The sequence below is a fragment of the Catharus ustulatus genome, chromosome 8 (genome assembly GCF_009819885.2).
Source record: "Catharus ustulatus isolate bCatUst1 chromosome 8, bCatUst1.pri.v2, whole genome shotgun sequence".
Lineage (NCBI taxonomy): Eukaryota > Metazoa > Chordata > Aves > Passeriformes > Turdidae > Catharus > Catharus ustulatus.
Window position 1 is genome coordinate 20,389,843 of NC_046228.1, and position 27,391 is coordinate 20,417,233.

General features: G+C 35.2%; 1 protein-coding gene across 6 annotated transcripts in view; it reads right to left on the minus strand.

The window, feature by feature from the left end:
- PPP3CB (protein phosphatase 3 catalytic subunit beta) overlaps positions 1-27,391 on the minus strand; it is a 47,125-nt gene that overhangs the window by 9,775 nt on the left and 9,959 nt on the right. For 2 of the 6 annotated variants that reach the window (XR_004418608.2, XM_033066787.2), the window contains exons 2-12: positions 26,660-26,860; positions 24,473-24,597; positions 22,343-22,454; positions 20,473-20,618; positions 15,154-15,293; positions 14,980-15,057; positions 14,786-14,880; positions 13,194-13,319; positions 11,198-11,275; positions 6,681-6,765; positions 5,738-5,835 (exon numbers count right to left, since the gene is read on the minus strand). Coding sequence is in view for 5 of the 6 variants with exons in the window: in XM_033066787.2 (XP_032922678.1) it covers positions 5,738-5,835; positions 6,681-6,765; positions 11,198-11,275; positions 13,194-13,319; positions 14,786-14,880; positions 14,980-15,057; positions 15,154-15,293; positions 20,473-20,618; positions 22,343-22,454; positions 24,473-24,597; positions 26,660-26,860 (1,284 nt within the window). In the remaining variant the exon portion in view is untranslated. Of the gene's footprint in view, positions 1-348; positions 379-4,838; positions 5,836-6,680; positions 6,766-11,197; positions 11,276-13,193; positions 13,320-14,785; positions 14,881-14,979; positions 15,058-15,153; positions 15,294-20,472; positions 20,619-22,342; positions 22,455-24,472; positions 24,598-26,659; positions 26,861-27,391 lie in introns of those variants that run through there. The other 4 variants (XM_033066784.1, XM_033066785.2, XM_033066788.2 and 1 more) reach the window with 4 other exon arrangements.

The window sequence follows — 27,391 nt, forward strand, 5'->3', positions numbered from 1 at the left end:
ATCAAACAAAACCTTCAGTTGAATGCAGAAAAAAAACCGCTGAACACTTCTATTTTAAGAACTTCAAGACATCACATATCACAACATGCTATTATACAAAAACCTATAGCATATTCTGCAAAAAAAACCCAAAAGGAGACCAAAAACCCCCAAGAATTTCCCTAAAATATTAAAGATAATCATCATCCTAAAGCCAGAAATGAATGTAACATGTAAAATAGATGAATCAATGCAGTTGATTCATCTCTGCTTGTGCAAGTTGAAAATAAAACACACCCACACAGATTACTTTTGAATTCCCTCCCAGACACCACAGATCTCTGCCAAGAGCAAAGACTCTGATCATACCTTTTTCAGCCTCAATTGCCTCTACAGTGGCTGTACAGAAGTGAGCAGATGCATGCAAAATGAATGAGAAAGATGAAGAGTGTAATATCGCACAGCAGAAAAGGCAATGATCAATTTCATATAGTATGCTACGCCAGATTAGATTACAATTCGTTAAAATGACAATTAAGTTTTTTGGGGGATTGTTTTCAAGTCTAAGTTAAACTTTCCTGAATTTTAACTAATAGAGTTTATCAACTAAAAGCCTGTCAAAGTAACAGTAATGAACTGCTGTTATTAACTTTACATTTCTGTAACTTTTGGGTTTTTTTAAGACAGCAACAGAAAACTTCAACTGACACTAACATTGTGGTATGGTTTAAGAAAATACTAAAAATCTATTTGAGACTATTTCTGAAGATTAAAATGCAGTAGTGATATTCAATAAATTACCAGGAAGGGCACTATAAAAATACAACTACCAGCCTTCTAATAACAATAAAAAATTGTTTTTCTCTTTCGCTCCCTGACGTTTAACTAGTACTTCAATTTTTCACAATATTTTAAGCTGAAATGGGCATCTCTGAGAACTGAATCATGAAATTTAAGCCAAAGAAGACAAATCTAGAAAGTCGTATTTACAAAGTCTACAGCAGGAAGAGGTGTGGATTTAATATAGTCTTAGTGGGTGAATTAATGTGAATATGTAGAACATCTAGCTCACTAGCTGTTTTTCTAACTAAATAACTATGACAACTGCTTTGATTTCTTATGTGTAAGATCTTTCCTTATAGTTTTAGCTCTAGATGGCAAAGTTTTAGCATAAGGTTATTATTATTACAACCTAACTATAGTTAAGTCAATCATGGTAACAACTTTTTACCTCTACTATTTGCCATGCCTCTAATACCACAATTTCAGAAATATTGTCCAAAAGTAGCTTACATAGTAGTAAACCTACTTGTGTAGTGCTTCATAAATACTGTTAACAACAAAAGTCATGGCAGGGTATTCAAACAAGTGCTGGGGAAAATAGCTCTTTTAGAAAATAGGGCATTAGACTAGAATAAAAGTCTTTAAAGAGATTTAAGTTTATTGCTTTTCATTTCCTATCCAACAAAAGCAATCACCTACACTATGCCTACACTATGTTATGTATGAGTCGCCTACTCTATGTTTTAAGCTCACTGTTGCAAAAGATCCTAATTTTCACTGAGACAGTCTAAAAAAATTGGATACTTGCATTAAGTATCCAATAAATACTATTTTATTTCATAAAATAATATTAAATACTTAAGGAAAATGCAGTATTTTGAATTTCATACACTGCACTTTCCATGGAACAAAAAATGAAAAAAATGCTAAAACAGTTCTGCACTTAAATCTATAGAGACAAGGACAATCCCAGAATTAAACCAAAAAGCCACTTGAATGGATGGTTATTTATGTTTACCTTAAGGGAAAAAAACTTTCTCTATTTCTAAAAATAAATTACTTTAAGAATTGTTTTAGAAAGTCACCAAATACATACTTTCAAACTATAATCAATGTGCCATACAAATATGAAGCTATATAAAAAACCACCTCTTTCCACCATTTCCTGTTACCTGTGCAGTCTTTGTTTTCAATCTTTTCCTGAAAAGATCACGAATACTGATTTATCTCTGCAAATTATGTAGCTTGGTAATAAATACAAATTTTAAAATTTACTCCTAGTTCACACTACTTGTAGAACTACTATTCCAAAAAGACCTTGGAATATTCATCACATTAAGAAAAAGATAATTTTCAACTTGACATAAAAGAACAAACTGACTGGAAAATACAAGCACTTAAAAAACCTGTAGAGACTCAATTTGGAAAACCATTTTGTTGGATTCTTTTTTGCAGGCATATCTAAATTAAAACTTCATTCTTTGTAGACTTTGATAAACCTCAAGTAAATATTGGATCATTGACAGGTAATTCTGAAGTCTTTGCTCTGAAAATTCCCAACTGAGAGCTGATTTTAAGCAACAGGTTTCAATGGCATTTACATTCCTAATTTCAGCTTTCCCCTTGTTTTACTTAGTGGATGGATGTGATAGAAAATCCTTGCCAATTTTCAACATAAACACAAAAAATTATCTTAACTGCATTCTGACTAATAGCAGAGGCAGTATTCAACTGATGTCCATGGAAGCACTTCCGATTTTTAATTCAGGCTTCTGTTTAGTATGTTGCTGAATAGAGCTCTAGGTGTTTTGTCAGGTTTTAGCTAACGCTGGCACAATCTGGAAGCTAATTTCATTGAATTCAATTCACAAAATAAGTCACTAGGAAATGTTATTTTAAATAACAGTACCTAATATGAGCTTTATTATTTCAGCTATATTGCAAGCAACAAAAATAATAAAAAACAAATTTACATTAAAAAAATCTAGAAATATACAAAGCCCATGATTTCCGAAAGCCTGTTTCTATTCTAACTTTAAAGCTGTTCAAAAGTAAGCAATGACTAATTAAAAAAAATTATATCCATATATTCATGAAAAAAAATCATACATTGACGTCTCCCATAGGATGTAGGCTTGGGCTTTTTTCCAGAATTATGCTTTTGAACGGAGTTGTCTTTGTTTAAGCTCTTGGCTGCAGTTTGCATTAGCCATTCCCCCCTGGGCTGCTCTATGCTGCACTCAGGATGTGTCCTGGTGCTGCCTGGCAGAATGGCAAAGCCACCAGGCAAAGCCACCAGGCACCCATGCTCTGAGGAGGAAGAGAAGGGCCAGCAGCTCACAAACACAGCAGCTGGGCTCAACAAAGTCCTGACAGAACAGCAGCATTTGGGAAGCTCCAGTATGGAAAATGTTATCGACATTAAGAGTTATCATAGGTATAATAAGCAAAAACTGAATATGTGTGTGTATCTGTTTGCCCTGATAAAATAATTTCAGCCCAGCTCTCTAGAGAAATGGAGATATACACTCCAATTTCTTATAACTTTCAAAGCTGCTCACAGATTTAAAAGCAACCAATGTGCCATTGAAAAATGAGCATTTTTAAGACTTAAACCAGGAAAACCTAGGGCATACTGGTCAATTCTGTGTATTTTTAAGCCAACAAAAGAACACTAATTTTAAAATTACTTCAATTAATATTATGTTCTTTTATTTTTCCAAGCCTAGACTAGTTTAAATATTGATAGTATACTGATCAATATAGTACAAAATACTTCAAAGAGTAATTAAATATTTGCAGTAAGAAATCCTACTATACTATCAGTGACCATATTTTTGCCAAGAATATAAATTCTTACTACAATGGCTTAGAAAATGGTCAGTTAATGAAGTTTTCTTTTACTTTTGGCTTACTGCCACCTTTGCAACTGAGCATTATAATTTGAAAACTACTCTTTTAAGACTGAAACAGCAGTAACATCATTCTTACCAGTAAAAAGATGTTACTTCAGGTTAAGAACTAACAGGTGGCATGATTTATTTTGAACAATCAACATGACTAAAAAATGAGGTACATTAATGTAGTGCATCAGGGAATATTGCCATCAAAAGTTCTAATCAAGGAAAAGCCCACATCCACAAAAATTCAGAATGGATTTTGCATATTTTCCAAATGTCCCACATTTTCAGTAATGGTAGAAAGTCATATGCTTTATGTAAAAAAATTTTCTAGTCAGTTTGATCCTCTCTGATATTTGTACTGCAACATGGATAAAAATTTGTAAAATGAGTGAGAAGAATGCAGACTCATTTTTTAAGCATAATAAAATTTCTTATTAATGAAAATTAAAGTTAGAACATATGCTTTTGGAATAGTTGAATGGATTAGGAAACACACACCATTTCTTGTTATAGACACTCACAAAACAATCACATACATACACTGGACATATAAACTTACTTGTAGACATTATATGTCCACTGAACAATGATTTAAAATGTAACATCTGTGTTTCAAAGCTATTAAAAAACAGCTTTGATAGTTTAAATAGAAAATGTAAAATGTAGTGAAAGGCTTTTAAAAAACTACATAGAAAATATATTGAATTCAAATGAACAGTCTCAATCATGAAATGAGAAAAGCAGCTACTCTTGGAAAACGAATTGTGTAAAAAATGGTATTCACATATCACAATCTTTCAATAGTTATAAAATTCAGTGTTCCCATACTAAAGTTTTATATTTCCTAGTAAAGCCGGAAGGTGGCCAGTAAAAAATCCTTGGATATTTTAAGAGTGCTGCTGATATGAAGTCCAGTTTCAATTGGTGTTTTTTAGTTATTCACCACTGTGAACAGAAAACATGGACTTCATTCTTTTAATACACTTGGTACAAGCTCATAGCATCCTCCCTAACCCTAGTTAATCATTATGAGCCTTGTGAAAAATATGATCGAATGATTCAACAAACTAAAAAAATAACAAAAACCTTTTACAAAATATTCAATGAGCCAGATTACAGGTATATTTTGTATAGAGTTCTTTTTATTTTCATGCAAAAAAAATATATGCACACTTAATAACACCCTTTTATTTTGATTTATTTACAAGTTTTAAATTCAATCCCTTTATTCTCAACTGATTTTATAACAAATGATGGAATATTTTTCAAGTACATTATTGTTCAAAATGCACAGACAATGTGCAGCAGCAAATGCAGCAAACCTCAAAAACAAGGTGCTACAACATTGCTTCTACATCAAGAGACAGACAAGTGTCTGGGATACTGGTTTAATTTTAACACTTATACAGACATACATCTATACCTAGAGAGAGAGACAGACAGATCTAAGAAAGCAGCTACATCTGCAGAGGAAGGAAACAGCATGTTACAAGGACAATTCAGGGAGGTCAATTATACATAGAACATTTGACAAACAACATAGAGAACAAACTTTGGCATTAATTACCAGGGTACAAAACGTAGCACATTCCAATCTGTCAATGGAGTGTAATATGGAACTATGCAGTCTGTAGCTGTTTGTTAATATTAATATCAACATGTATTTGACATTGTCAATGAAAATACTAACACAGCTATAATAAAACCATTTTAATGGACAGCACACAAGTAATGATGCAAAATTACACTGCCATTTTCGTATCTGTAATGATTAAATGCCTTAATATGAGATCTATAAGGTCACCCCACCTGAAAAATCGTAAACTAAGGAAGCTCAGAGTCTGAAAAACACAGCCTGACACTGCTGAACTAATTGGCTTTTAGTTTTATACCCTGGTTAAGTATCCATTTCACATTGCCTGATTAACACACAACACTATGCTTGTATCAGCCGCTAAGACAAGAACTGAAAAGCATAAGAAATTCCCTGCATGCATTATGTGTGGTGTTAGCAAAAGAGTGAGATGTGCCCCAGTCCATCTGAGGCACAGCAAGTTGCATAACATCATTACCACTTTGCAGCGTCTGTCGTCCTCCAGCCAACACTCCACTAGGTAACATGCCAGTGGGAGTCAAACCCTTGAGTGTCAGCACACTTTCACTCTCCTCCCTGCGTGAAAAAGAACAGTAACAAAGCCTTAAATATCTGTGCATGAAAACTTGCATTGAAGTAAAATAATGGATGGGGAAAGGGAGAGCTTAGTTTTGCTGTGTTTTAGGCATATCAAAACTGAATGTAAATTCAAATTCCAACAATTTAAAAGGGGAAAATAATTCAACTCCATACCAGTCTTTCTTCCACCTAGGAGTTATAAATGCTGGCTACTTCTGAACCAAATTCTGAGCAGTTATTCATATGCAGGTTCATCAGCTTTGAAATGAGCACTGAATGCCTTTCGAGGTACTGAACATATCTCACAACCATAAAACAATCCCCAATTTTGTTTTAAATGTCTCTAGTTTGGGAAAAAACAACTTTAAAAAATTACCCCATTTGAGCAATTGTGTTCTGTGGAAAAACAGACATTTTGGGTAAATAGGATGATGAAATCTCTACATTTAAAGAGGATGGGGTATTTTTTAAATAGCTGAAGAGAAACAAACCAAAACTGGAAATAAAACCCCTCTACTCCTCAAGTTCCTGGTATGTCAGAAATTTTCAGTCAGTCCTGACCTCCTCCATTACACCCTTGATTTCAGTCTTTCTATCTGGTATTGCCTTTGCAGCTCTCTTAGTTAACAGCACAACAAACAACATGTAAACTAAAGATCATGTTCTCTAATTTCTTGAAACATGTCTCAAAAATAACTCAAAAATATTCTTTAACCAAAAATTCCAACATCAACAGGTGCAGTGATCTCCCTGAAAAATCTTTGGCATTCATTATCCTGAAACAGAGATGTTTACCTTGCATATGTAACAGGGGTTTAAGAATGCAGAAATCATGCAAGTACCTGAGAACAGAGAAGACTCTTGCCATCTTGCCAATAGCACGAATTTTGTTTCTGATTATTTCTTTCCTTGCGGCAGCTGTACCTACTTTCAATAGAAAGAAAAAAAGAGTCTCAAGCTCATGAGTATTTAGAAGGTCATAGTTTTAAAGTGCCTCAAATTTAACACAACTGTTTAAGTTCAGTACTCTTCACAGGAGGTCAGTACCCAAACACTTAAGGGCAAATGTTATCAAACTAGAGCTTCAGAATGCCAGCAAAACCACCATCACCTCTGTGTCTACAAAACACACACAAAAAAGTTTAGATTGATCACAATGATTTCCTAAACCAATAAGCATCTGAACTATCACCAATACGATGTAGTAACTATCATAACTCATTTGCCTAAATTTTACAATTTAATTTCTTAGTACTGACGTGTATATCAAGATGTAGGCAAGCAGCCCAATACATAAGCCAAAGAGATACTAAAGCCACAAAAAATAAAGATTTTCTAATTGTTTCACAGCTGTTCAAGAGAAAACAGTGGTTTCCTTGTTTCTGTGTCAGCGACCCAAAACACAACTCCATGAAAACCCCCCAGAAAATAAGCAAAAAACTGCAGTGGTACATTTCTTAGGTCTGTGTTCCACATCATCTTAGGTTTGCATCATTTGCAGAAATTACAAAAACCAAAGATCTGGACTAAATACTGCCCATTCCCCAGGGCAGTGATACCTCTTGTAACAGACAAAAGCGAAGACAAAACTCTGAAGGGAGGCTTGTGATTGGGAAGAGCAGCCACCTTTGCCTGCCTTGACATAAAAATGGAAACACCTTTCTCCAACACTAAGAGTTTCTGGTTTCAATGTATAAAAGTCATCCTTCCCCTCATCTTATTTTCCCTTTGCCAACTCCTCAATTTTATTAAAACAGTAAAGGCAGGTGTGGAGGTATTAAAACCAAAATTCTTACTTCTCCTCAGCCACTGGAGAAGGAGAGCATTAGTCCCATCAAGGTAAGAGTAACTTAGCCAACACTGTGAATTGAACCACAGGGGACCAAGTGTGAACAAGCTCAGACAGGTCTGTTAGGTATTCCAGAACTTCCATGTACAGTGCTGTTCAGTCTTGGGAGAAAGGTCCACAATAAGAAGTTGCCAACTAAATTGCAAGAATGTAGAAGAGAGGACTGCAGAAGTGGGCAGAGGAAGAGCCACATGTCCAAAATTCACCCACTTGCATTCAAAAAGGGAGCTGTGGAAGAAGCTGTTTTCCATCCCTGCTCACTAGCATGGGCTGCCCAGTGAGGGTACAGACACTCAGGTACAACAAGTCACACTTCTCAAACCACAGCTGCAAGGACACAATGCTTTCTGTGGCACAAGAGTGGGTAGACTTTCCACCCTGAATACCAAACCAAATAAAATACAAAAGATAAAGCATGTAAGGGCAAACAACAACAAAACCACACAAGACAGAAAAGGTGCAATGACAAAGAAAAAACCGGGACAAGAGACAACCTTTTAAGAATACAATGACAGAATCATGGGGTATGACAAATACCTGCCAGTCCTCATAAACAAAATGAAAAAGGTTTTTTTTTGACAATTCTAACAGACATCAAACTAAAAAAGTGACAAAACAGGTGGAAACAAAAAGTGACAAAACAGGAAAAACTTGGAATAGGATAGTATTAAATATTCAATTTTTACTGAAAATAATTTCCTTGAAATCTCAACTTTTAGTTTTTACAATTCTAGAAATTTTTGCTTTGTCTCTTTGAACACTACTGAATAGCCACTTGAGAATCTGGAATAAGGAGATTACTTTAGGGCTTGAAAAGATCTGGGCTAAGGGGGACATCAAATATTTCTCTAAGTTCCTCAATTTTCCTTCTACATACACCAATTTGCAGGCTTCACTGATGCCAGGCTGTAACATGCCAATTGGAAAAACTTCAGGCAGTGCTTTAAAATGAGAAAGGTTGCTTTGGGGTGTTTGGTTTGTTTGAGGGGGTTTTGTTTGTTTGTTGGGATTTTTCATTTTTGGTTTTTTTTTAAGATGATCTCTCCTTGCCCTGGCCCTCCAGCAGCAACACAGCCAAGGCAAAAATCCAAAGGCATTACTCCAGGCTGCAGCACTGCACTAATATGGCCATTGAATCCTGGTTAATTAGAGAATGGCATTTGCTTGCAGAAGAATGTCTTGATTACACCCTAAATTATAGGAGATATGACAAAGAACTTCCCCATTTCCCATTCCCAATGCCTGCACAAAAAAACAAATTCTGAAACGCTGTCATGTTATGCCCCAAACAAAACTTTTGGAAACACGTCTATAATCTAATGCATTCCCAAGAATTAGAAATATTCTCTGGAACCAATGAATTTATACAGAGAGAAAAATTATTATTAGGCAAGTAGTAGTCAGAAGAATTTCTCTGTACAGAACTATCTACCCTGTGATTTTTGAAAAACAAGTGACAGACCATGAATATGAGTTAGTAAGTAGGCTTCTTTTTACAATTTGCATCCAACCATCTTTAAAATAGCACAGAGAATCAAAAAGTACTTTTTTTGACATCTCAGTTAAGAAGACGAACTGTACTACACAAACCAGGTTTTGGAACATTTTATAGACACATTCCATGCACAACCTTAAAAACACAGCTCATGAGGAAAGTATTAAAGAGCAAGACAGACAACAGAAAGCTCCCTACACATGCAGGACCAAAGATTAAATTTTAGAAGTAGGTAAAAGAATGAAATTCTACAAAAAAAGGAATGAAGAAAGGAGGAAAAAAATTCATGCACAGAAAGACAGATGTCTTGAAGTATGACTTCTCATAACAAAATACACAAGTCTTTATAAAATTCCCATTAAAATGGTTAATAATCAGAAAATACTACATAATAACTCTCAATAGAAAGGTATTTTCTCAATAATACTTTATACTGTAAGGTTCTGTGAAGTCATATTTCAGAACATTCCTACTCTGTCTGGTCTGTACCTTTTTTATTGCCATATATGAGTCGCTCTTCAGATGGAGAGTCCAGAAAAAAAGGAAGTGAACGATGAAGAAAAAGGTGAGTGAGACAAAAAAAAAAGATATTTAACTTGGCAGTGGTAATAAAGGAGGAATGGAGAAGAAATGTGAAAAAAATAAAATGGAAAATTGCAACACTTGAAAATGCATTCATCAAACAAGAAGTGGAATTGTTGAGAATATTTAAAATTTGACGAATAACAAGTGAAAGCTTGAAAGTCAACAGTTCAAAAAAAATCCAACCACATAGAAAGATAAAGCATAGACAGTACCTAAGTGGCATAAGAGATGCATCAAGCAAAGAAATTGTTAAAGGAGACAGAAGAACAAAATAATTCAAATTAGAAAACTACAGACAGGGCATATGCAATCAACTGACAACTGCAACTACTCCGGCAAACATAAATCCTAATGCCTCAGAATACCACCTAACCCTGCTTGGTGGATTGCTTTATGTTCACTAGGAGATTTACTTGAATAAAAAAGAGGAATTGACTGTTGGCAGGATCACTTTTGAGATTTCTTCCATGTTTTCACATTTCTGGCAATCATCCAAACAGCAGCAAAGCTGAAGTGGCTCAGAACCAATGCACTCCAGTGGAAAACACACAGCTGCTTACTTAGCACAACATCATTCTGCTACCAGATTTGATCACAGTAGTTATCAAATGCTAAGAAAGGGGTTGTGTATCTAATGTCTTAATAAATGATCCTTTCATGTTCTTCAAAGGCTGCTAAAAGTTTTCTTCCTCCTCCCCCATCAACAACAATCCACAAGATCAGTTCTGTTATTGGAATGAAATGAAGCAAGTCTGAAAAGTGTTTAGGTGTGGCATTAAGCATTTCTGTAAAAAGCCCAACAAAACCAAGTGCAATATGCTAGGTCTTCATGTCAATGTTGCTTCCTAATCATCATGCTACAAACCACTCTTAACAATCTACTGGATCACAGTTTAAGAGACAGAAAGATGTTATAATTAATTACATGAATACACATAATACAATGTACATATAAAAGTTGTCCTTTAAACTCAAGCACAGACTTAAACTTGCATTTCAGACTATATTTATAATACTCTGCCATAAAAAATACTGTTTCTGATGTTCTCCTACATCAACTGTATTGAAGGGCAATAATTAAGAAATTTAGTGCACTATAATACATTTATTCTAAATAACAGCAAAGTAAGGTATTATGTTTCCACTTTTAAGTGCTAAGATATTTGGAGAATTTCCCACTTAAAGTTTGTTTTATATTGAAATCAGATATGAGTATTTGCAAAAAGTTTGTTTTAACTAAAAATCACCAAGGTTGCAAAGGTTGCTATTACTGCTTCTTGATCACAAACGCAACAAAAACATTGTTTTCTACAGAAAAATTTGAAGGCAATTATGTTCAAATACCAGTAAATTTTACACCAGTCTATGTTAACAATTGTTTACAAGTTACTACCATTAGGAAGATTTACGTATCTTAAAGTAAACCCTACCGTCAAATTGATCTTCTCCCTCTGTCATCAGCTCATCATCAGAGCAAATGCTCAAAACATTCACCAACATTTCTGTTACTGTATAGGAAAAAATAAACCTTAATTCATTCTGTGTAGAATTTAAAATATTTCCATGCACACAAGATCTGGCTAGTCACCAGCAACTCTAGTTGCAACCTCTCACACCACAATAACCCATTTCAAAATAAATGTTTTTCTCAATGTGAGCTGTCACAGAATTCTTAAAGTTCAGAAAAATAAATTATACAACTAAACACTAAACAATCAAACAACATGAAGAACACTCTTCTCTTACAACGAGTTCTTTTAGATAAGACTTTTCATGTAAATTAGTAGTTTAACATCAAAAGTCAAGTATTTGAACTAGTTTTTATACAAACTTTACCTAAATATGAACAATTTTGACTGCCCAAATTTAGGCTTGAGTTGAAAAAGCTGTTCTATTCCTGACACCTGCAGGCATGTAGCAGAAGTGCTCAAGCAGAAAAAATATTAGAATACAGGAGTTTGTCTTTTCCAACTCCCCACAAATATATCAACATATTGGATACAAGCCTTTTAAGACAAATTTGTGTATTTTTTTTTCTCCAGGACTATTCTTATTCTGCCACTCAATCTTTCTGGCATATATCAGACTCTTTCTTAAAATATTCAAACCTACCTCTACATAGAGTATTCAGAAACCTATCCAAAAGGCAGTTGGTTAAAAACCCTGTACATTGCTGCCTACATTTGTTCATGACTAATTCATACAACCCCTGTAGTGTCTGCTATGGTTCTATTCTTGATTCTTGGGAAAGAGTTACTCTCTACTGTAAAAGAGAAACCAAAGCAAATTATGATTTTGATCTGATCAATGCATACCAGACATTATTGACAGTAAATCCTTCATCAAAAGTGGAAGCATGCATTTCTCCAAAGGCAAGGCTACCTACAAAGGCTGTGACTCCAGCAGTCTGAAGCACTGAGCACGGTAATGAAACTCTCAAACACTGTTAAATAAGCTGCTGGATGTCATTACCAGCAACACAGCAAAAGCAAAATACACAGTAGTATCAATCCTTTGCTGTTGAAAACATTATGTCCTCCATCATTAGGCAAGAGAGATATAAACAAAATCTTCTTTCAAATGTTAGGTCCCTTCATTTAAACATAAAAAATTGCTGAGTGGGTTAACCACAGTAAGAAGTGTCCAAACTATTTGCATTTAACTGCTTACTAAAGATAACATAAGCAAATCCAGAATCCTATGATTTTATGTCCTTAAATACATAACTGCAGGAAACTTAAAGTTTATTTAAATTTGTTTTATTTGAAGTAAATTTAAACTAAATTTAAAATAAAATTTCAAAGAAATTTAAAAAGTTCTCCAGATCTCTTTTTATGAAAAGAGCAGCTTCTGTCATGGAAGGATTTTAAACAGACCCAAATAGCCTCTAACCTCATTGCTTGTCAACTGAGGACTACTTGGGGCCCCAGTGTCCTAGATTCAGAGTTATCATCTCTAGAGAGAAAAGAAAAAAAAAAAAAGGAGGATCTGTGCTAAATTATCTTTTTTACAGGAAAAATTATAACTGAAAACTTATCTTTAGTGAAGGTCAATCTGTTATATCTGTATAGGAAAGTTCTTAAACATTTTACACTAACATCTCAAAAGAAATTTATACCTATAACTACACAGGATATAACTTAGCATTTTGTAGAATATTAATAATTTAAATATTAACTTCAAATGCAGTTCAAAGATACTACTTAACAATGCAAACGTATACCCTCAATGGAAATTATAATTTCTGTTAACATCTTAGCTATATTAGACGCAGTTCTAACTACCTTGACTTAAACAAATAAGGAAAACAACACAAAAATAATGTAATTCACCTCTAATAGATAAATACATTTCAAAAACCAAAAATCCTCTCAACATCAATCTGGGAGAAATACAGATAATAGTTGATGCATAACATCTACTGACCTTTTTCTCCAACAAATGGCAAAGACCATGTGAAAACATCCATAAAATTTGGTAGCCAGTAAGGATGAGGAGAACAATTGAACTGACGAATATTCATCACATTGTTTTCATATTTTAATACAGCAGCTAAAACGAAATTCAGACATTTTGAAAAAAAATGTTTGAAACTTTTGAGTACCACAAATGTAAAGTCACAGGCCTGGCTTAGGTCTATTTATACTTTAGGCTAAACAATCCCAGAGGTATTCTATGCTCCTTCTTTCACAGTATTTACAGACAGGTAACTAAGGAAGCACATTGGATTTTTACTGTATAAGTTTCACTTTAAGGTACTGTTACATGTCAGTATAGGTCTGTACTATCTTATTTTAGGTCTACAATCAACAAATATTTTTTTAGAGTCCTGAAAACGTATAATTAGAGTAATTTTAACAAACTAACTCAGAACAGCAGTATATTCAATACACGCAAATTCAGGTTTTATTCTTCCTATGTGTCCTCATATGTATGTTCCCATGCTATAAGCCTGGAGTAAAAACCACAGTCATCTAGAAGATGAGGAAAAAGATAAAACAAAGAAAAAAGAAAAACAGAATCATTCTAGAGCTAAACAAGCAGTTGACCACATTCTTCTATACTTACACTTGCATCAGACTGCAAATAGCTCATGTGAAAAAGGGTTTTATGAACACCGTATCCATAGAGATAGTGAAAAAAACTTACAAAGCCAGTTGAAGATATTTTTACTTCCCCCTTACTTTGCAATCAGTGAAAGTAACAACAGCTCATCTTTTCCTGTGTACAGTTATTCACCCTACAGAAGTGGTATGGGCTGGGGGTGGTTCTTTATAGGTGGGTGGAAGAAAATGTAATGTATTTAATAGAAAAAAAAGGTGTTGGTTTCAGAGGAAATCTACTTGAAAATCTGGAGATCATTCATTCATTCATCATATACTTGAAATGCCTTACTTTAATACCATACTTGTATGTCAGCAGGCTTTATTTTTCATTTCCATTGTTGAATTTTATTCTCATTTATGAATAATACTAACTCACAGCTAAGCCCTTTGTAATTCTGACTTGCAAAGCTTTCTCCACACAATGAAACATGTTTCTCCTGTTCAACTATCGTAGGAGAGGATGGACAAAAATGAAATCTTAATATTTCCAGTGGTGATCAGTACTTCGATCTCTTTCTTGATTTCCCATGTGTGGCAATTATGGAAATTATAATCACAATTAAGACACTTAGATGCCACAATGCAAACCACCTTCCTTGCCCACTAAAGACAATCAGAGGAGTGAAAACTCATAGCACAGGGAAACCTTGCCTGACTAGATAACACCAGTAGATTTAATCACAAGTACTAAATAGCTACAACTTTCACAAAGGAAACCCCTGACTACAGTTATGCTTCAAGGGACTCCTCTTATAGGAGATTGTCATTTATGGATCTTCTTTATAACTTTCAGTAATAGACTTTTTTATTTGTCCTTTAGTTTCTTAATGGGTAAAAAGCTGTTGATATTAGATTATCTAGTTAGACAATTTTTAAAATTGTAACGTACAATTACTAATAACAAGTTCTTACCTTTATTATTGTAGACATCCAGGTAATTAGGTGCTGAAAAAATTGTTATTAAAGATGGGAACCCTGTAGTTTGACTTTTCCTGTACATTCTATAACTGCAAAACCAAACAAATTATATTACATCTTACAGCAAGTAAGCAATTAATTTTTATTTTACATTGTGACTACTTCCTTGAAAGATAAAAAGCACTCACCCTGCATCTTGTGCTTCATGTGCTCTAATGATTGACAACAAATTATTATTTTGCAAAAATTCACAAACTGCTGGATAGCTGTGAAATGAAAACAATTATGATTAGAAGATATTTTCTTAACTATTCAGGAAGAGTCAGTGCTAAAACACCAACTAGATCATAGCATACTCTCACCTATAAAAGTATGAGCATCCTCTGACTGTATTATGACTGAAATGCTCTGGTGAATTTTCATTTCCAAAATCTTCTGAAGGATCTGACCACAGTAAGTCACACATTGGTCCAAATGCTGGAGGCTCTTTGAATCTATCTAACTGTTTAGAAAGAAAAGGCAACAGCACAAATACTCTTTAGATATTAAATTAGTAAGTTTCACACATTTGTTAACCTACATATCCATCAATACCAAGTATTTTTAGAATAAATCCCAACCATATCAAAGAGAAGTAGTTTCTGTATAGTTTTTCCTCTCCTCCTCATGAAATAAGGCACAGGCATGCCAAAAGAACCAAACCTGTTAAGAGCAATAAGATTTATTAGTTGTAAAAAGAAGAGAGAGAACTTCCAGACTGATGGATATGTGTAATACAAGGTCAAGATACAGACAAGGAACAAAATGGTCCTTTTTCATGCACATGCCACATCTACCAATCTGGAGACACTACCAGGAATTAGAAAAGAGAAACAGTACAGAAAACAGGAATTATAAAAGAAAAGTATGAATAATTAGCACCAACTAGAAGAGACTAAATACATATTACAAAACAACCCTAAAAATCCAAATCAACAAAAGGAAAGAAAAACCACCCTGAAACACCCGTCTCCATAGTGGATCATTTAACAATGTAATGAAGATGCAACTGGCCCAGCTGTCTAAGATTTTTTTCATACAAGCTTTGTTTTTCAGCTCTATCCCTGATGTAACAGGCCATGAGAATTTTGGGAGATGTCTGCATTTTCTCTCTTGCTGCTTCTTTACTGATTTTCACTTGAAACACCTATTTTAACAGCCTGCAACTTTCCTAGCGACCACAGTCAAGAGGGGCAGAAGGAGCAAAGTGCATTTGTTAACATAAAAGGAAAATACCCTACTTAAGTAAGTTACAGGCAATCAATCTCTGATGTCCCAGAAATGAAAGTAGATATCCCAGGTTCAATGTAAAGTCTATTTGGTCTTAATGTAGCTGGAGTTTGTTCACAAGATGATTTTATCCAAGAAATGTAGGAACGGTTCTTTGATGGACAGTGCATTTATCTCACTTCACTTCCCATACCAAAGAAGATGACTTTGATGGTACTAGAGAACACTTAACTCTTCAGCACAGGCTCGAAGGGAGGTTTGGTGAGCACCTGGTGAATTTGAGTCTAACGCTCCATAGGAATCCATTCAAATATGGAACCAGCAGTAGTGCCAAGCTCTCTCATGCCCTGGAAAATCAGAGCTCCCGAGGCTGCCACCTGTAACATAAGTGGAGAGGTCCAGATCTTTACAAATTCCTGCCAGATAATGGTAAGGCAGGTATTAACTGAAGTTGTTGTTGGAATTTATTCAATATTAAAAATCCTGTGGTTTAACATTTCCCACACTGGATGATAAACCTGGTATGGAGTATTTCTTCCAGATTGAAGAAGTCAGTCCATCAACTTCTGCAAGTACCTGAATTTCTGTAGATTAAACCATCAAGTTTCTAAACCTCCAGCAATAAATTTGGGTCCAGAAGCTAACAGAGGCATTCACACAAGGAAGTTTCAACTGTTTGCTGATGGATGTTTCCTGCAATACAGAAGGCTAAAAGTCTAGAGAACATTTCTAAGAATTTTTCTTTAGTCTTCAAGGATTATCTTTATGACTTTGGCCATATGGATAGAGACATGATAAATAAAAGTTTTGGTTGCCTGCAATTAACACACCTCTCTCCCAAACTAATTTCTCATAGCATTGAAACAATAATGCAGCTGTTTCCTGAAATAAGGTCAGTTTGTAAAAAATAAATATACTTACATACACTTATACATATACTACATATACTTATTTACATACACACCAAACCAATTTCTTCATCACTAGACAGTCTACTAACTGGCATGGGTCTCAAAATTTAAGGAAATATCACTTCTAGCTACTCGACCCAGATTGCATATATCAAATCAGAATAATCAATTTAAGGGCTTCTCTATTATTGGCACAGCAAGAAAGTTAAAGGACATGAGTAAATTCAAAACACTTGTTACTGATTTACCTATTTTTGAATGTGCTTTGACTATAGCAAAACAGAATCTCAATACAAACTGGTTGAACATTTTTCTAAACATGATTAAGGTAACTAAGACAATTTTTAGGAATAAGAATCGATACACCTGGTGTTGAAACAGAACTAGGTAGTATATTATTTAATATACTGTAAAACATTAAATTATTTTCTAGGTACTATGCAGTCAGGACAACTGAAGTAACATGCACTATATCTCCACATGGATGTTCTAATTCAGAAGTACCAAAACCTGAGAGGCAGATTAAGGTACAGCATATTACAACACTTTTACTTTTGAGGCAAAAGACCTTCACAGAAGTTTCACACACAGACACCAGCTTTAATTAATCTGTCCTAATTTTCTTGAGAACTATCACCTAATAAAACCTAAAGAACAACATGAAGGCCAGTGAAGAGTGGCAGCCATCTTACATGTTACTGCACAAAAGGAAATTTCAACAGGCCACAGAAAGGAAGCAAAGTATTATGAAGACAGATTCCCAGTTGTGCTGCCATATATTTCAAGGCAATTTGCAGATCAAGTCTTAGTATCACCAAGAGCTAAACAAAAGAGTGACCATTTGTTGTAAATGAGGAAAAAATTCTTTGTCTCTCTTTATTTTAGAGTACCCGTAATCTTACCTGGATACTTCCTTCTTTCTAAAATGTTAGGTTTAAAAATCACAATTCCTAGTATTTTGTTTCAGTAGAAGTCTTGGCAGTGTAAATACAATCAACTACACATCATCTCTAAGTTGATGGACATGTGTCTGAAAGAGACACTCTTTACCAAGATAATCAGAACATTCGTGGAATTGATACTCAGAAAATAAAATTCAGATTACCACAAGTTTCACAAACTTCCATTGTAGCAGAAACAGGAAGAACCTAGAACAACCTTTCCAGTTAGGATTCACTGTCATGCCTAGTATGATAGCTGTACTCTTCTGGAAATAAATTTATGACATCAAAAATAATAATTTAAATTGTGTAGTTTAATCACCTTCCTGCATGTCAATACTGATGAAAGACATCATCCAGAAGAAATTGTGCCCTGTATAGAATTATTCTTATGTGATTCCTGCGCTATTTATAGAGCTGTGATTTCCCTTTTATGCCAGATAATTACATCCTTGCAGCAAAGACTTGTCCTCAGTAACAACTTCTGCTAATAAACCAGAAGGCCTGGAATATTATACAATTGTCTGATTGTTTAGAGAAGTAATTTCACACACCACACTTGTACCACAAGTATATAATTTTTTCCTAGATATAAAACCATCATTTCCCATCACCCATTTGACTTAAATACATTTAAAATATCAGTGCACACCCAGCTCTAATGCAGCTATTGAAGCTGCTGCCAATCCATGGCTAGTGCCTTTTTCGGATTACCAGATGAATCTTTAAAAACAAAAAAGGCCCAAGCAACAATTCTATTAACACTGCCTTTATAAACAGGTTTTTTTATCAGAAAAAAATGCAATGCAGATTTTCATATATGCATATGAACATTTCACCCTAATGTAGCCTTGAACATTACAGAGGCACATCTGAAAGTACAGGCCAAGACAAGAGAATCACCTTTTAATTAAATTTACTTGACACTTTGAAACCAAATTAGCTGCAAGATTGAGACTAACAGAAAAAGGAATCACAATCCTGTTATGACAGTGTCTTTCCAAAGTGTTTTTCCAGAAAATGTTTTCTTTACATTACTTTCCAAAAAGTCTTGACCATGCTTCTTTTCATCTGTACAGGGAGAACTGTTAAGGCTTTATGAGAATGGCACTGTTTAGCCTCTTTGCTTTCTTACTTTCCTTTCTCTACACAATGCATTTGGATTTCTATACATGTTAATATTTGCTTTGACAGAGCAATGTGCCTCAGTACATTTTCCCACTTACACCACTGATCTTGCAAATACACTTCCTCTCTAATATTTCCTTCTCTCACATCACTCTGCTTAGCAGTGTAATATCTGTAAGTGAAATAAACTGACATTTGAGGCTCTGAAATGGTCCAATCATTACAAAAAAATCCCTACTAAATAAATACAGTGAATTAAAAAACGAGATTCAACTGGACGGTCTATAAATTTGAGGAAAGGGAGAGGGGAAAAAAGAAAAATGAAGTACAAATAAAGCAGAAAATGAGAAATGTAATTAATGAAGATAAAAAGACAAAATAGGCTGCAATACATACTTTTATATACTATAAAAGCAATTTAAGAGCATGCTTTTACTTTCTGACATTCAGATCTCTTTACAAACAGGCCCCCAAGTACCTTCTTCCATCCTTACCTATAATCCCAAAGCTTTCTTAAACCCACCTATGTATATTTTAAGCTGAAATCATCTATATTTTAGCTGTTCCTACTCACACCAAAAATGGCTTTGATTTCCAAGTGCAGCACTCAAGATGTCAGCTAAGTTAACTTAAAGAAGTCTAAAAGGAGTATGCAAAAAGGAAAGGAATGGACTTTGAATATACTGATCTGATACAGTCTCCACCTGACAAGTCATCCATGCAAGTAGAAACCAAGCTATTAGAAATAGATATCTCATTGTCATCACAGTCTTCTGCTCTTTAAATTGCTATTTATTGTTTCCATTGTATAATTTAAACAAAAACTTTTAAGTTCTTCTTAATATACTCAGCACATTTACCACAGTGAGAAGTACTCCTCAACTGTTACTCAAATGTTTACCAAATTTGCCATTTTAAACAGCAATCTCAATTTCTATTAAATACTGCAATATCTCACTTCATCAAAACTAAAATCCACATATTTGAGACAGTAAAAAAAATTTCAATATAATAACTAAAATATGACATAGATATAGTAAGCAATTGTAAGACTACAATTAATTTTAACAAGTTTTCTCCTGGAAGCCATGAGAACACTAGCTCTTATCTAAGAAGAAAACAATGTATTATTTCGATTGGATATGAAACTCTTCACATGTACTACCTGTCTCAAAAAACTCTGTGGGGATTTTGAGGGTTCTTTTTTGTGTGTGTTTTGTAACAGTCCCAGCTGTCCCAATGAAGCCTACTAATGAAAAATGCACTAGATAATCCATGAGATTTTAATTATGCCTACATTTCAGTTCCTGATTCACACTTCAACAGCAGACACGAACAGAAAATATACTGACAACTTCATAAAGACGACTCTGTATAGTATCATATAAATATCTCTTATTTCCACTTATTTTCAAATACACAAAATACTCACTCTCCTAATGTCATCTAGTGTATTAATTTCTGGTGAAAGTCCACCATGAACACAAAGAAACTGTTGATTTAAGAGAGCAGCAAGAGGGAGACAATCAAAAGCTTCCATACAAGCATCATAGACTCTTTCAGAGTACTTTATTTTACCTGCAGGAAAGAAAATAGAAATCATTAAAAAATCTATAATATACGAATGAAGTAATTTAGTGGATCATGGTTATAAGAACACATGGATGTGAATGTTTTAAAAGCCCCAAAACAGTGAATATTTTGGGGTTTAAACGAGCATTTCCAAACACCTCAATAGAAAACGTTTCTAAGACACATTTTCTTCCAGAACAATAAACTGTTAACACTTATTCTGTTATCAAGTGTGAAGAAACAATTTCTGTTTTAAAAAAAATCACTGAAATATTTAATATTTTTATACAATTATACAGGATACTTCAGTATAAAATACTACTAAGAAATTAGTGAATTCTCATTTACAGTGAAAAGCCAAGAACCGATTATAGATCACATCATTTTTACCTACATCAAAGAGGGTTTTACTAAGCAAAATGATCAATTTATCACAGGATCAATACCTATACAGGCCTTCAAATGGAGAGGTAGCTTACATCACTAAAGTGTTATCTTACTAGAATAGCTGAAATCAATGCTTCAAATGGAAAAATTACCCCACAGCAGGGACTTTTAACTAGCTTCACAACACTGCTAAGCAAGTTACAGTAATTTCACAATTACAAGCCGCACCATTTTGACTAAAATTTTGCTCCTACACCGGAAATGCGGCTAACACTCAGGAGCGGCTAATATGTGAATAATTTTCTGACATTTCCAACCCCAGAAGAGCAAACCGAGGTGCTGAGCCGAGCACCAGCCAGTAAAACCCAGGTTTACGTGATTGTTACACATTGGTTACTGTGTTGCACAGCAGGTGGAGCCGGGATGCCTGCTGGCAGCGCAGGAGGGGGAAGGAGGCAGGGGAGCTCCCTCCTTCCCTCCTCTCCCGCAGCCTGGGGGAGGCTGGGGCTCCGTGCTGCCATCCCCACGGCTCGGGAGGGAGGCAGGGCGCTCTCTCCTGCCAGCCCCGCGGCTCGGGGGGAGGCGGAGGGCTCCCGTCCCTGCCTGGCGCTGATAGCAGGGGGGGTTCCCGTCCCCTCCTGCTGCTGCCACCATGGGTGCCAGCAGGCTCCATCCCTGCCTCCCACCACTGCTGCGGGTGCAGGGGGGGGCTCCGTTCCTGCCTGCCACCACAGGGCAGCGCTGAGCCAGGTCGAACGAGCCCACCGGCGGCAGCGGTTGGCCCCAAGCAGCCCTGCCGAGCGGCAGCGCCGAGCTGGGCCACCTGGCCCCGTTGGCAGCCCCAAGTGGGCCGAGCCCTCACAGCCCGAGCTGAGCCAGTAAACCTCGCCATGCCGCGATTCTGTTACTATTTGGCAACTTTGTTGCACACAGGTCCTCGCTGCGAATGACAGAGCAGCTTATAATTGGGTGCGGTTTGTGTATGGCCAAAGAACGAAATGTTTGCCAACACCCGGTGATGCGGCTAATAGTCCGTGCAGCTTGTATTTGTGAAATTACTGTACTCTGCACTCCTGACTAGAGCAAGATTATCTTCTTCTCCAGGACTTTAAAATCAAGATTGTTACATCAAAACTCACTCCATAAAGCATATTTACAGCTAGCTCTCTTCTTGCACTCCAAGGCTACACTGAACTGCAAGCAATTCTACAGAAGTCAATGAGGCCTCCAGATGTTTACAAAGCCTTAATTAAACTAAGAGTCAAACATCTCTCAAGCACAATGACAGACTATAGATCAGCAGGTTGGCAGTAACCAAATTTACATTCTTAAGCAGTACTTACATTCTTGCTTAAAGGTAAAATACTCTGTTAGGTGTCTGCATTCATGGTTGCCTCTCAAAAGAAACAATGTGCTTGGGTAAAGAATTTTCAGGACCCATAAGTACAGCACGCACTGTTGAGAAAACAGGATAACCAGTAAAATACACTAGTTTATATGAACTTTAAAAATTGTTACTGAGAAACACTGAGTAAGAATGTTAACAGTTTCAAAAGCAGGTACTGCATAATGTGCCATTTTAAAATAGCACTACTTCCCCAAGTCCAGTTCTGATATGAGTTATGCAAATTGCTTATTACTTTTCCTAATAACAGCCCTACAGAATGCTGAAAAAAATATTTCTATTTGCTGGATATTCAATAATTAAATAAAATCAGCAGAATTAAACTGTAGAACACTTTCTCTAGACAACTACTGGATGTGTTTCTGCCTAAAATCTGGTATAATATATGATTCTAAACACTGGCATAAGAAGAAAAGTAGACATTTACTAACAGAGACTGGAAAAAAAAAACCTGATAAAATAATTTCCCTTAAGGTTAGATGCATCATTTGGATAGGAGTTCTAAACTCTAAATGGCCAGAGAAAATCATCCTTTCCCCAAACACTGGGGAAGCTGATTGCTTTTTCAGTGTATAAGCAGCCATAGTCAAAGTCAAAGAATTATAGTAATTTTCTATCTACCATTATTACTGCAACATCAGCAGCGAACCCTCAAAAAGATAAGAGCTAAGAACATGCACATTTCAGTTTAGAATCTGTTACCATCCAGCAATTCTGAATGCTCAGTATATTTCACAAATTTCAAATCTGATTCTTGTATTTTGAACTGAGCACAGAAATCTCAAAACCCCACAAGTTTTGGACTTCACTGAAGTCACCTGCAAGCTGTTATCGTTGTTTCTAATCAATACCAGTATCTTGAAGCTACCATTCCACAAAGTTATTTTGCATAGAATAGCAGAGTACATGAAAGGAAGAAAGAAAACAAATGGACATTTTAGAAAAACATTGCAAACATTGAGAAACCCATCAAAGACTTTTAATGTGAAGTTTAGCCAAACTAAATTACTGAATTTTTATCATCTTAGTAAAAATATGCAAAACCAATTTTTGTTTAGAAGTTGTTCTAAGTGCAATGATTGAAAAGTTTTCATGCCAGGTTTTGATATAGTAATATATAGAGTTGATATGTAAATGCCTTTTTCAAGGACAATTACATTATTTGTAATCATCAAGAACAGGCAAAGAAGATCAAATAAATACAGAATGTTGATTGAAATTTTTCCTTAGAGATGACATTGGGGCAATTGCCCTTGCTGCATCTCCTGTTCATCTCTAACAACCCCAAAATGCTTTGTGCACGCCTTTCACAGCATACACCCACACATTAATACAGAAATGAAAGAACATACACTGTGACTTGCAAGACACTATTTCAATGCCATTCCATTAAGTTTGGTATCTATGAAGAGATCCCAAGCTGAGGCACTTTCCGGCTGGTTCCAGAAGAACACTTAACTTAAAAACCATGCTCTGAAACTAATCAATGTAAGTGAATATCTTTGAAATGCAGCACAATTAAGAAACATGCTGAAAATTAAAAAATTATTTGAATTCAAAGTAACTGAAAAATTAATGCAGAAACACAGGTCATCCTTAGGGAATATCTGTATTTGCTCGAAGAATTTTTTTGCAAAGAAAAATATTATTAATTATTAAAAGCCATTTGATTATCAAAATAAAATCAGTCTCTTTTATAAAAATAAACAGATAATATTAAACAGATAATATTACAAATAATTGAAAGACCTTGCAGTCATGACTCACCTGTTCTCAACAAACATACAAACACATTACCAGACAAGCAGCAGAATGTATAATAACGTAACAGAATTTTAGAAAACTCGCTAAAGAAAGAGGAGAAAAAATGAGTAAGTCTGGCGATTTCAACAGGACAGTCCAAACAACTGGTCAACATCCTCCTGTAAAACAGGCCTCTCACAGGAGAAGGCACAGCAAGGAAGAACACATTCAAATGTTAAAGCACACCTAAAATTTCATTTGAAAACCTAAGTGAAAGTGTGCTTATAAAAAAATTAGGACAGAACAGATTAATATATTCAGTTACCTCTATACTAAAATAACCTCTGTCTACATAGTCACCGAGGAAGAGGTATCTTGTGTTAGCAGGTGATCCTCCCACTTCAAACAGCTTCATTAGATCAAAGAACTGGCCATGAATATCACCACACACTGCAAGCAGAAATTTTGTTCGAATTAATTTTTAAAAAATCTAATGGAAAAGTCACCAAGTTATAGTTAACAGCCACAAAGTACTTCAAATTAAGAAGAAAGGCAGGAATAACAAATTTTTGAAGGTTACCCCTTTGCTTTTCATTAACATGCTGTCTTTACTACCTGTGACAATACTGATGATAACTACGAGTCCAGGAGATTGGAGGGTACTTTTCCAACACATTTAATGCACTGAGCACTGAGGTCTTGACAGCTGTCATCACCTGTTCAATGTCCTCCCGAACTCCTTAGGTATCTTTGCAAATTCTCCTTGGTATGTGTGTTTGAAAAATGCCTGCTGCTTTGCAACAACTTGCTGAACCCATGTGAACTTGGAAAAAGCAGGGAGTGTACTTTTGTTTCTGAGTCAGACTAACATACTTTTTAATAAAATCCTATCATCCCCTTGCTCAATTACTTTTCTCCTTCAAATATCCATGTTCACTACTTCAACAGTGTATTTTTCCTGTGTATTTAGAATATGAGAAGGGACAAGACCAGTGGTCAGCAACCAAAGGCAGAAGTGCCAAAGATAGCAGCAGATAAGAAGTCTTTAGGGAGCACACAGCAAAATCAGGTCATCTCACAATTTTAAAAAAGTAATTAAAAAAGGCATGGAGGAGACAACTGCTCCTATATCCTCTTTCCCACAGGAGTTCTCAGTTCAATGGAAGTAAGGAGCTGCCTTCTCACTTCTGCATAAGGTGTCACTGGTAGCAATTCCCAGGAATTTGAGAGATTATGTCTTTCATTGATGCAAAATGTCACCGATGAATTGACAAAATAGCATCTTCTGACTTCTTAGAGTTTATCAGCAAAATCTTCAGGGAAAAAAAGTAGTGCTAATTTTGGCAAGAAATACTGCATATGGCACACCACATTTTAAAGGTTGTTATTCCCTCAGAGCAGATCATTTGTCATCACAACCTACAAAATATGAGACTAAATAGAACGTGCATTCTTTTATGTTTCTTGCCTTAAGATTTCTACTCAAACACTGAAAGAACTACTCTCCTTTTAAAGTTGCCAATATACCAATTACCTGTATATACAGAAATATAAAAATGGTAAATAAACTTTAATTCTGAGTTTATCTGGAACTTCATAGGACTCTGAGCTCAGTCAGGCACTTAGTAGTTTCCACCATTTCAATCATTCATTTGCTTTTAAATGTCAACAATAATAATGATGCATTGCTGAAAAGTTTTCATTTACCCAATACTAACAAATAACAAGCTGATGCCCTATAAGAAGCTTTCAGACACTAATTTATGTAAGTCCATTTAGAAGAAAACACGTTCAGGTTAAAGAAAATCTGATTTGAACATAAAGAGCAAATCTACTTTCATTATCATAAATAACAGACAGTTAACAGAGATACTTTCTATGAGTCCAGATTGTTCATAAATAAAAGTATTAAAGGACATAAATTCTACCTTCCACCAGGTCAAACAGAAACAGAACTGTTCAAACTATGAAAATACTCAAGAAAACCCTAAAAGTCAGTTTTTGTAGCTCAGTAGCTCTGGCCCTAGCATCAAAGATGCTAAAACAATCTTTATCAATAGCACTACTCTCATAAGAATGTGGTTTTACATGCAGTTACCAGTCTCACAGACCAATATATTTTTTGCTAAGAATCCCAGTTCACAGTATCTGTTCCAAACCCCAATAATTAGTTTCTCTTCACATATCTAGATTGCAGAACTATCCTGAGTTCAGGTGGATGCCTTTATTCCTACTTATAATATTGAAGGAATTCAAAATCCGTATTTCGACAGCATTTAACTACTTCCTTCTTTACTCCCAACTTTAATACCAATCTCACTAGTTTTCTCAATTGGTGTAATGCCTTCATTTTGCAAAACAATGTACAGACTGTTAAGCAAATGCAGTTGTGAGGGATAATTCAGTAGGACTAATAGAAATTTTGGTTCAGTAAATTTAAGACAAATTCTACTACTGAAAAAATCTGGCTTTTTCAAATTTAATTATGTATGAAATTACCTAGAAATATTACCTGTAATTGGAGCTTCAACTTCTATCATAGTTTTTTCCCTCCGTAATATTGCAGCACCCTCATTGATGATTCTAAGTGCAATTTCTTCATCCACTCGACCTTCCTTTATCAAGTGGTTCTTCAAAATGTCAACCCTTGGTCTTCCATCTGTGTCAAACACTTCTTCAGATGTCAAGCGATGCGTTGGTGGAAAAGGGACAGCTAAAGATTAAAAAGAAGAAACAGCAGTCATGACGCTGCTATTTGAAAAATAGTGTCCATCTACGAACGGGGATGTATCATGGAATAGCTGCTATCTCAAGTAGCAAACTTGTCTTTTCACCAAGGAATTTTATGATATTGTTAAAATCTGGAATAGCGCTATTTGTGTATGAGTTTTAGAAACAAACATCTATACTATGCAAGGTTGTAGAAACTATAAAACAGAGTTAGAAGGCATCGCAATATGTACAATATCTGGAAGAGTAAAAACAGACTTTGCAAAGGAAAACGATCTCTCCCCAACATACCACCATTCATTCCCTGAAGGACTCATGAAGTATGGCTGATGCAGGATTATCCTTTAATAGCCACCCAGACTTGCAAAAGCATGAAAAATTATCCCACCATCAAAGCCTCAGGGGAAAAAACCCACCAAAAAACCTCAACGAAACAAAAAGAACTGCCAAAACAAATGCAAAGCTAGTAAGAAAGGGATTCAATACTGTTTGAAAGATGGAAACAAAAGGAGTC